General features: G+C 39.2%; 1 protein-coding gene across 5 annotated transcripts in view; it reads right to left on the bottom strand.

The window, feature by feature from the left end:
* Positions 1 to 12,007, bottom strand: part of LOC124465553 (matrix metalloproteinase-16-like) — a 126,447-nt gene that overhangs the window by 22,773 nt on the left and 91,667 nt on the right. The window contains exons 9-12 of one of the 5 annotated variants that reach the window (XR_006955845.1): positions 8,905 to 9,100; positions 6,941 to 7,027; positions 6,707 to 6,772; positions 6,548 to 6,587 (exon numbers count right to left, since the gene is read on the bottom strand). The exons of 1 other annotated variant lie outside the window; for it this stretch is intronic. Coding sequence is in view for 2 of the 4 variants with exons in the window: in XM_047017405.1 (XP_046873361.1) it covers positions 9,006 to 9,100 (95 nt within the window). In the remaining 2 variants the exon portion in view is untranslated. 3 more of the 5 variants (XR_006955846.1, XM_047017406.1, XM_047017405.1) reach the window with 3 other exon arrangements.

The raw sequence follows: 12,007 nt of genomic DNA, 5'->3' as shown, positions 1-12,007 counted from the left end.
AACTATTCACAACGGTGTATACAAATGACAAGACGGCAAATTGATATTACAAAAAAATCTGTTTTGTTATGCGGAAATATTGGGCCATAGGATAAATCATATCTCAAGAGGAGGAATGGTAGCAACGATAACGAAAGTGTTCACAGCCTGTGGTTTTATAAACTCATAATATAAAAATATATAGTGACAACGGGAGTCATTTTGTTAACAACACCATCACCATGATAGCACAACACTTAAGCCTAAACCTAAAAAATCACTGTGCTTATCACCCACAATCAGCAGGTCTAGTAGAAATACAATGGTATTTTAAATAGTAAATTATGACAAACTATGGAAGAGACAGGAAAAAAAATGATTTACTGTTTACCACTGGTTATGTTGAATATGCACACTACTAAAACATCAGCAGGATTGACACCTTTTGAAATGATTTATGGGAGACCATAAATAATACCACAACTCAAACCATTTATACGGAATGATGAGGAAGCAGATCAGACACTGGCAGAATACATGAAGAAAATGCTAATAGGCAAAAAGGTTGCTTCTGCTAATTCTATTCCAGGTGAAACAGTTGACCAAATTGCTGGAGGAGTCCAGCCAGGAGACTGTGTGTTGATTAAGGTCATTAAGAGAAATAACTGGTCAAGCCCCAGGTGGGAGGGACCATATCAGGTACTATTCACCACACCCACTGCAGTTAAAATAGCTGAGAGGACGTCTTGGATACATTTGTCACACTGTAAGAAAGTAAGGGACATTGATACAGGGACAGATTTGATACTCACCATCATCTCTTGAGGCACAAGACTGACTACAAAGGGGGGTCTCCCTGACAGTGGGGGGCTCATCTTAAACTCAGTGAAGTAACCAACGGCCAACAGAGAAATTCAGGGTGTGGACTAAAATAGGCTAAAAGACAAGAGACAAGAGTCAAAATGTGGCATCCATTTCCTTGTCCGCAATACTGTGGTATCGTGTGTAGCCTACTTCTATTGTCAATTACAGTAGGACTCGTTCCATTTTTATGGTATGAGAAGAAGACTTCATATGACCAGCTGACTGCCTTGTGATCCCCACAACAAAAGAGAATTGGCAGATCAATCAGTAACTATCTATTGTCAGGTAGGACAAGATTGTTCAGTTAAAATAGACTTCTGTGACATCATCAATTGTGGACAAACGCCCCAGAAACACGCACGGCAGTGGCAACATGCTATAAAATATATTTGTGTCACACCCTGTACTTTGTGGTGGCATACGTTTGCCAACACGGGACCTACCGATTGGGGGTATGAATCGGCGAGGGCTGCCACCCTCAGACCTCGCTTCACCATAATGGCAGGGGCGGCAACTGATGAATGTCGCACGGGAACTTCAAATTGTGACCAACGATCCGCCTACCATGATAAGTTTACCTGACAAATCAGACAACGGCTTTTAGGTTCAATACTTAAATAATTTCACCTATGCAGACAAACTTGCTCTGGAAACAGGGCTCACAGAACACAACAAATGGTTAGAGTGAATGATGTTTACAGCCCGCCAGAATGGCCAGTCTAACTGTCTCGCCTGTGCAAAGGCTAGACCACAACTGGGCACGGTGGCCTTTAGGCTGACTGATGAGAAGGATCCTGCAGGCTTACAATGTATTTTGCAACTTTTCAGAACATCCTACACGCCATTACGACAACAGTGTAAAACTTTGTCCCTATTGTTCCCTCAAGTTAAGAGAACGGATGTCCCACCATCAGTGACAATGTATCAGGGAAATTATAACTACTTCTTACGAACAGGAGGAGGCTACAATATAAGAACACTCCCACACACCTATTGTAGCCACACCATTGATATCACTGAGAATAACGGTAGCTATGCGGCAACGTGGTTCATTGACCACACCGCAATGAGAGCAGACTTATGGTGGCTGTGTGGGGATATGGGACTACGCCCTCAGCTTCCTGCTACCTGGCAGGGTAGCTGTACACTGACTCAACCACTCATGCCGTTTCATCTCTTCCCCACATCTGACTTCAAACCCTTAGCTAACCTATTCTCAAGGAAAGGTTTCACCAGACAGAAGTGCTCTAAGGTACCAGGAGGAGCATTTGACCCTCATATCTATATAGATGGTATAGGAATACCACAAGGGGTTCCTGATGAGTATAAGGCAAGAAATCAGGTGACTGCAGGGTTTGAATCCCTGCTATTCTGGTGGTCAATTACTAATAAAAATGTTGATTGGATTAACTACATTTATTACAACCAACAGATATTTGTCAGAAATGGATTTCATTCTGATTTGATCAACTGTATTTTAATGTGATTTTTGGGCTAATGTTCTTTTCATTTAGTATAAAAAGCAGGGAACTGTTGGAAATATTTGAGCAACATTGTTATACAGTCTGAAAAGAATACTAAGGTGTATTACATTTTTGTGCTTAGGGAGAGAAGCACTGCATCCCAATATGGTTAAGCGGAAGAGAGACACCCAAGGAACGTTTGTCTTAAACTTCTATCTTCTTCTTGCTAAAATGTTGAGCCTTTGATGTCTTGCAAGTGCATGTATGAAGAGCAGGTATAGCAAAGTGTCATCCAAAAGTCACAGACTCTGACCTCCACATGGGGGAGGCGGAAAGTCTCGTCTTCATCCAGTTACTTGTTCTGAACCATGTATATAAGAACTGCCTATTACTGTAAAGCTTTAAGCAACTCTATTGACACAGACTTGCTTCCTTGCAAGAAATAAACCATTGAACCTTCTTTGAACCCGACGACTCTGTGAGCTTAAATAAATATAAGCTGTGAGCTTAGATAAATAAATATACCTAACAGTAATGCATCTTAAGTTTATCCCCATCTTTCCTAGCTTTAAGGAGCAAATATGATATCATCATACTGTATAGCCTATTTATCGTATTACAACACAAAGGATGAATATAAAAAATGGGACAGGTGAATGAGAGGGTAAGATGCATATAATTACTGCGGGCAGGGGAATGAAGTGAACAACACATTTTACACAACACCCCAATGTAAAAAAAAAAAAAGGAAAAGCAAGATAAAGGAAATAACTATTTATTAATCACGAGATATGCAAATTTGGTCTAAGCAGTTTTTCCCAAGAAGCTTGAATCTTATGTCAGTATTTATATGCTCCCTGCTTTTGTGATGCCGATGTTCCTATCAGTTCAATACCCCTTGAACCTTCGAACTTGTAACACTTATAACATTCTCACCTATTCCCTGTACCCTACAAACTACAGGGGTTTGTCTTCAAAAAATCCACAACATTTTCAGTAGGTTAGTCATTTAGGAGAAGAAAAGTGCTTGGTCTTGTGCTATGGTTGCAAATGTGAATATATTACAAATGCAAATATAAAATGAACATATGCAAATGTTATAGATTATAGTAAGTGAACACAAAATGTATTTCTAAAACCAAGATATATTTACTCAGTCTCCTGTAACATGAAAAACCTAATTCGAATGGAATAATATTACAAAAATGCTCAATTATCACCCTCTCAGTCTCTTTCCAACAACATACACATTTTGTCAACACAGAAGACACCCAGGGGTCTCATTTATAAAGCCAACGTACGCACAAAACGGGGCTGAAAATGTGTGTGCGCAACTTTCCACGCAAAGTTTGTGATTTATAAAAAACTAACTTGACGGGAGAATGTGCGGTCCTCCACGCAAACTCTGACCCTCCCGTAGGTCTACGCACATTTTGGAAACAGTTGGAATTGGCGACGCAGATGACCGTACTGTAGTCAGACTGCAGAAAGTGAATGTGGGAAGAACACTACTCGTAATATTTATATATTTTGTTTCCTCAGACACGTTTTTTTCACTCGATTTCATCATTATCATGAAGATTAAATCCAGGAGTGTTTTATTTGCGCGAGTGATAATTGTTCCATAAACACCTTGTACAATCCAACTCCAATTTTAAATCAAAATTCAGCGCTGTATGTCTCACGGGATGTAGGAGGGGGGATGCCCGAGCCCGACTGCATGGAATACAGGATAACATCACATATCCTACCTTTAGATAGCTGCAAAACACATTGTATAACTAAATATATTTATTTAATACTGTGCATATCATCCTGTCAAAAACTGGAAATCCAGTCGTTAACCTTCCGCGCAATCGCTACACTCTACGTCCTCGTTATCAGTCCAGACTTCAATAGACTACTGTTCATCACAAAACACTTTTGTTTTCAAATTGTATCTCGACTTGCGGTATCACTGGCACAGTTGACGCCACTCGCACGTTTTTTTTTTATTGGTGATCCAACGGCCACCCCAAATAGGTTTTTGGGCCTCCGCCAATAGGCTAACAGTGTCTGCGAAGTTGTCATGCGCCATGATTCACTGTAAAGAACAATCTCATGCCAGGGTCATTAATATACTGGATTAGCATTCATGAGGTGCTTTGCATTGACCATTTATGGTAAAAAATTGGCGTGTTCAGGGCGGGGTAAACGCACACTTGTGGGTAGTCTTTGATTTATAAAGGGAACATTGCTTACAGGTGTGCATTTTTTGGGCGTACGCCATTTTTGGCTTTTGGGGCGTACGTTAACTTTTAGTAAGAATCCTGCGCACTGTTTTATAAATTAGGCCCCAGAGCTGTTGAATAGTCTTCCCGCCCATGTTTTCTGGATAATATTTTATGATTGGATAAACAGCATGTCAGTTCATACTGCAAACACTTTGATTGGTGGGAGGATGTCCTCCGGAAGTAGTATTAAGGCCGAATCCCATTTCTCCGTCTTCCCCCTTCCCCTTCGTTTATCCCTGGTCCCTCAAAACCGAGTGTAAGCTAGGGGTTAAAACATACCCCTATGAAATGATACCAATAGTATGAACCTGCATAGCCGGAGACCCCGGAGGCCCCGGAGAGCCGGAGAGCTGCAGTTTCAGGACCGCAGTTTCAGGACCGCAGTTCTAGGACCCTGACAGCGCCACATAGCGAATTGAAAGGCAGTATCAGTAGATCGCAACAAGATATTTGAATGCTTTGTGAGGCACAAGGAAAACTCATGTGGTGATGTTGGATGACACAATTATATAGAAAGGTATAATATTTGAAAATATGTTCTAATAATATAGAAAGGTATAATATTTGAAAACATGTTCGAATAATAAATATTGGATAATTAAATAAATTAAAATCACATACAATTTGAAAATGTTTGCATATTTCTTAGATGTCAAGATCCAGTGTAATTTGATCAAATTAAGTAAGCAAATGAGGGAAGATAAAATAGTCTAAAGAAAAGGTGGAAAATATATAAATGTGGACAGATATGTGATGTCTGGAGTGGCCTTAAAGGTTTTCTGGGACTACAGAGAACCAATGTACACCATGCAACATGAGCCTTAAGGATTGTGGCACCTTTGCAGATACTCTGTACTCGTTGTAGAGGGCTTAACTTCACCAAATAGTCAAAGTCAACAAAGCATTATGTCCTGATAACATCAGTAATAACAAGCTCCTGGAGACCTGCTACAAACAACTGGCCCTGTCTTCTGTGAACTGTTCAACTGGTCCTTGGAGGAGCTGGAACTTCTTTGGAAGACCTCTGCCATCTGCCTTGTTCCAAAGAAGAGCAGACCCAGGCTTCCCAATTAGTTCCAACGTGTAGCTCTTACATCAGTGGTGATGAAGTGTTTTGAATGTCTGATATTTTTGTAACTACAAGAGACAATCCAGAACCTGGCAGATCAACTCCAGTTTGCCTACATGAAGTGTAGAAATCTCGATGATGCTGCACTTACTTTCCTGCATCATGCACTCCCATCTGGAAAAACTAAAAGCAAATGCTAGGCTTGTGTATTGTGGAATATCTGTAGTGCATTTAACAGAATGTAACCATATCTGTTGGGAATACAACCACTAAACATGAGTAAATCCTTGATTCATACTGCTAAATTCCACATACACACAGGGTTCTGTCAAAATACTTATGCAATGTACGTATTCTGTGATTCGTTTCATAATTTTATGCTCTATTATTTAATCTATCTAATCTGTTATACTTTAATTTATTTAATGTCATCATCACAAAAAAAACATTTTCTTTGAGTAATGTGGGATGGTGGTACTGCGGAGGATCCAACACTTCCTTCTATGCTTCTGGTGGTGAACCTCTATGGTGGATGGGCAGAATAAGGATGCTTCCTTTGGTGTGGATGGGCTGGCTAGATGATGTTTTGTATTGGACATGACTCAAAACATTGATCACATCAGTGGATCAGATCATCTTTCATATTCCTGTAAATACTGCACATGTCTGTGTGTATGCTACATTTTGGATGTGTCTGACACCACAAAGTTCTGGAAAGGTGAAGTTCTATTGTATTCTATTTGCTATGGCTTTTGCAGTCACTCAATCTCAACCACAAATGTGTAATGTTAGAGAGGCAAGACACAAGGTTGACTCTCAGGGCAGATTCAAGATATATACATTGTTTATTTTGAATAATTGTCAAACAATGACAATCACCCCTCCATATCACTCCATCCCCTCCATATCACTCCATCTAGACCTCCATACAACTTCATCCTTCAATGAGAGATAGAAGCAAGAAAAACAAACATAAAAAAACATGATGGATATTTGAATTTTCCTGACCTTTCAATATTCAAACCCCATATTGTGATGTCGGTAACAGCATTACTTACTAGTTGAATGGTCTCCCTTCAGTGCGCAATTGTTTAGATATCCCCCTATCAAACTCCTCCACTTCACTGAATTAGTACAGACAATATTACTTGTAGGTAAGCATAAATATCATTACCCTAACAAAGTAGTGTACATTAATTAGCATTACTTAAGTGGTTGATAATAAAGGTATTAATAGTAGATTTTAAAGTTGTATGGTATTGTGCAGAAAATGTACTACATTCTCTACTTACCTCCGATGATAAACTGGTCCAGAGATGAAGACCTTTCCTGCATCCTGCAGGGACAGATTCCTCAGCAAACTCAGGCCGTATGATGGCCTATAAAAATTATATGGTTAATTTTAAAGACAGTAGGCTGCAGATTTCGTTTAGCTGACAGATCGAATCCACTTGCTTTTAACCTATAATTTTTTTTGCTGGCTTTATCATGAGACACCTACAGTAGTTGGGCTTGCCAAAATCGCACTATGGTTTCAATAAAATAAAACAAATAGCCTAAAAGTTCGTATTTCATAAAATTATCATAAGTGAACAGATCATTGTACCAGAATTGTTTGGAACGTTTAGCTAACCTAAATATGTTGAACAATACTTGATTTACATAAGCTACTGTACGTCGCGCTACTGTTACATTAAACAAATACTGTAAACAGAGTAACAATTTACAGTTTGTTTTTAAAAGCTATGTGTGTATGGAGGATTATAGGGGCCAAAACTAAATAAATAAATACTTAGATAAATAAATAATTTTATAACACAAAGCTTAAATAAATGACACAAAATATATAAATGTTACATGTATTTGTGTGTATATATATATATGTTTACGTTTTCATGTGTTTACATTTATTCATTTATACTTACATGTATTCATTTATACTTACATTTATTCATTTATACTTACATTTATTTATTTATACTTACATTTATTTATTTATACTTACATTTATGTATTTATACTTACATTTATCCACGGTGAAACTTCCTGCAGCAAAATAAATCTGTCGTCCCCCCGTCACAAAGTCAGGGGGCGGGTCAAAGCCTCTGATTGGTGGTTCAACTTGAATCGACTGCTTTTGACTATTCCAAGGTGGCAGCACCTTGTGCGGATTCAATGAATGAAATATTGAATGCTACAGTGGTCGAAATGTTGGCGGAAGCTGAAGAGATGGAGGCACCTGCCAGTTCACTTTTTTTTTACATCATATTGAGAGCTTCGCTGAAATTATAGGAATGATATTGGCCCTAACTGACACAGACATCAATGAAAATGTGTTCACGATCCTCAGCGAGATGATACAGCATAGAAGTGGGCATATCGATCTTAAGACCGACAGTGGCCGGGTTGGGAAACCCGGCAACTATCGATACCAACGTTGGTATCAATAGCCTGATTGATAGCATGATAAGATCGATACTTGAGTTTAATTCCACACTGAGTACACAACTACCTTTAAATCATAGTGGTTGTGCAAACACCGTCTAACTTCGCTCAAACTCACTTTGCCCCTCCACTGCTTTTCTAAGCCTAAAGTATCGGTATTGGCAATACTGGCCCTGTATTTACTGCTTGGTATCGGATCTATACCACATCGTGCAGTGTCGCACACCCCTATAGCAGCTGTAGAGTGAGGCGATAGAGGATCCCTCTAGCTTGAAGAGAGCTTGATCGACTGGTTGAGCCTGCCTGGTGTGTAATACTGTTCATTCACCAATCAGAGGCTTTGACCCGCCCCCTGACTTGGTGACGGGGGGACGACAGATTTATTTTACTGCAGGAAGTTTCACCGTGGATAAATGTAAGTATAAATACATAAATGTAAGTACAAATAAATAAATGTAAGTATAAATAAATAAATGTAAGTATAAATGAATAAATGTAAACACATGAAAACGTAAACATATATATATATACACAAATACATGTAACATTTATATATTTTGTGTCATTTATTTAAGCTTTGTGTTATATAATTATTTATTTATCCAAGTATTTATTTCTTTAGTTTTGGCCCCTATAATCCTCCATATGTGTGTAGAGCTAGCTAGCTAGTGCTATAACTACTGAATGTTAGCTCTACCTAATCAAAAATGATTTCGACAGCAAAGTTGAAGTTAACTAGCTAACGTTGTCCAATTCAAGACACCAGAATTGTTTTATACATAACCATATGGGATTCACATTAGCTACTTACACTCTGATTCTAGTCCATCTTGTTCTGAGCCGTAGCCTAGGCTAATCCTACAATATTCACTACTGCAGGAAAATATTATCTTGTTCCGGTCCATGTTTATTTCATTCGCTACGTGGCGCTGTCAGATAAAACGAGGGTCCTAGAACTGCGGTCCTGAAACTGCGGTCCTGAAACTGCAGCTCTCCGGGGTCTCCGGCTGTAATGGAAATGTTGGTCATATGCATAGATGTATGTGTATGAAATCTATAATCTTCTATGTTCATTGGTAAGAGACAGGAAGGGAAGATAATTAAGTTGAGTTCAAAGGAATGTGAGGTGCTGATGGCTCTGTGGGCAGCTTGCCCTGGGGGATGGGTGAAGCATTTTATATGGCCTTCTGTCCTCTGGTTACTGTAAGGGGTCAATGAGACAGTTGCACTGAACTTTGGCTAGAAGGACTGTGTCCTGTTTCATTGTTTGTGTTAATTAAAAGTATTGTTTGAAGATGGTCACACAAAGGACAGTTGACCATTTGACTGGTCAACCCCTGTGGCTTTATTATCTACTGCTCTGGAGGGAGCTGTGACATCAAAGAACTTTGGGACACACTGGACACTTGGTATTGTTTCAAGCTGTCACTAAGTTGAGTTAGCCAATCACAGAGTTTGCTTCATTGATTGATTGACCTTATGGAATGCCATTTGATCTTAAGTTTATATAAGGCAGTGCATGTGTGATGGTTGACCATCACTCCTGCGAACGACCTGTGTGGATGGCACCTCCTTCGTTGAGACTGATCAGCAAAGCTTTGTTTATGTAATTGTATAGTCTAATAAATTGTATTAAAACCATATCCCTTGACTATTCAGATCTACACAGTGCCACTCGAATTCTTCCTTAGCACCAGCTCTGCAGGTACCCCCTACTCAATAAGACACCACTTGGTTACGGTTACGTCATCTAGCACATATCGATGTCTCCAATGGAAGTAGCGTTATGCACTGATATCAAACTAAATTCGCTGCTAATGGAGTTCAGTTAAAACTGTAGATATGCATGGAGTCCATTCAAAGCTAGTCAGATAAATGCGGGACTGTTCTGCAAATCAGCAATGTAAGGTTAGCGTAGCAAACTAGCGATTTTTTTTAAACGTTTCAATTAAGAACATGGTTGCTAATATATGTACAGGACTGGGTAGAGCACAAAACAAGACTTTCGTAATTTTTTAATCAATTATTTAAGCAAAAAATACATTTATGGGACTGGATGATCTGGCTGTCATTGTTGCCGGCATTTCACTCGCATTTGCGCCTAAAAATATGTATGTGCCAACTTGAAAAATAATTTACGAGCACAGTGCGCGAGTGACGGGCTGTTGTCAATACACGGAACAACAGCGCGATGAAGTGAAGCAGCATTGATTTCACATGGAAAGCAAGTGACGGAGTTGCGACTCCACAATGTGAACATAGCTTAATGACGCGCGAGCGACGATTCGCAACCAATGGGCCAGAGCCATATAAAAAGAGAGTTACAACACTCTTTGATCTCGCCGACACATCACTTGGTTCAAGTAGCTCGCAAAAAACCCCACTGCTGGCAACCTGTTTGGTTTTCAACGGGACAGATAGTAGCAGCATCTCGATTTACTGACATTTACTGACCGGTATATTAACACATAATATCAATTGGTTACTGGTGTGTTGTATTATGTAGGCCTATGTGTGTGCTACTTTATTAACATTTATGTATTACATTAAGTTATAACACTACGCAGCAATATTGTCAAGCAGAGCTAGAAATGGCTATGCTGGCTACCATACTGTAGCTCACACCAGCTCAATTTAAGACAAGAAAGGAGTTTGGTAAATAGAACAGAATATAAAAGGCAACCAATTGCATTCAATAAAACATTTTATTATGCAATATGTCCAGTGAGAGGGTCATTTTCTTTTTGTGAGTGGACCTGAAATTCCTGCTGAGCGTTGACAGCTAGCTGGACGATAGGGGACCCCTTAATCTGCAATTCATTGTTGCTAGCTCTAATCAGATGTGCATTTAGAATCTAACAAGCTATATCTTAGGATATAGCTAGCAAGGATTCCAAAATTGTCCAGGATTTTGCCTCGTCAGAAATTTGTGTTTCTCTGGGTCTTTCACAAACTATTAAACCAGTCATGTTCAGTGTTACGAAGCAAGTTAGCTGGTAAATTGATCAAATTAACTCCATATCACTCCATCAATAACTTGATTCATAACACTGAACATGAATGGGGTTGAATGTTTGGGACTATAGGTCGCAAATGACATGCTTTACTTCTGCCTTCTCCGATTAGACCACAATGAACGTCTATGGAAGTGTCCCAACTCTCTTTTTATATGGATCTGGGTCTACCTAGCTTTGACTAACAAGCCTTTTAATCCGTGGTTTACATAGTCTATGATGTCCCAGTATAAAAAATAAAAAAAACTATAACTATATACATGTTTCTTAAACTATTTGTTCTGGTTCTATCAGAGTGAAAGTTGTTAGTTGTCTAGCATTGACTGTTAAGTCAATGGCGTTGTTAGACATAAAACTGTACTGGGGCACAGGCCCTTATTCATATCCCTTCTTCCAAGCTTGCTGTGCACAATGCACTATTAGGCTATAGAAACTTCCCTCGCTTAACCCACTATATAACAGTTCAGGGACGCAAGTTTGATATCAGCTTTGGCAGGGACATCTATAGTTAATGCAAGCTTTGTGTTTTTGGTTTGTTAAAACTCAAACTTTAGATTTTACTGGGGCCATGCCCCTGTTAAAAGGGTCTAACGACGCCCCTGTGTTAAGTTATGTTTAATAAACGAATACAATAAAAAAAACACTGTGCTCCTAAATTTCTTTGTGTGCTCCTACATTTTTTCATTTAGGAGCACATGTACTCCTTGGTGAACACATTAGCGTAGAGCCCTGATTCTAGGTACTCTTTGGTTTCAAGTAAACTCCCCAAAATACTTGGTTTTAAGGGGCACCTACCCATTCCCCTTAGCCCTACCCCTAGATCAAAACGAGAATTGGGATAGCCCTTACTCTCACATGAACGCGCAAAACTAAGGGGAAGGTAAAGAATATATTGTGCTT

This window comes from Hypomesus transpacificus, unplaced genomic scaffold, assembly GCF_021917145.1.
Source record: "Hypomesus transpacificus isolate Combined female unplaced genomic scaffold, fHypTra1 scaffold_60, whole genome shotgun sequence".
In the NCBI taxonomy this organism is placed as follows: Eukaryota; Metazoa; Chordata; class Actinopteri; order Osmeriformes; family Osmeridae; genus Hypomesus; species Hypomesus transpacificus.
The sequence above is the reverse complement of the archived record's forward strand: the minus strand, read 5'-3'. Positions and strand labels throughout refer to the sequence as shown.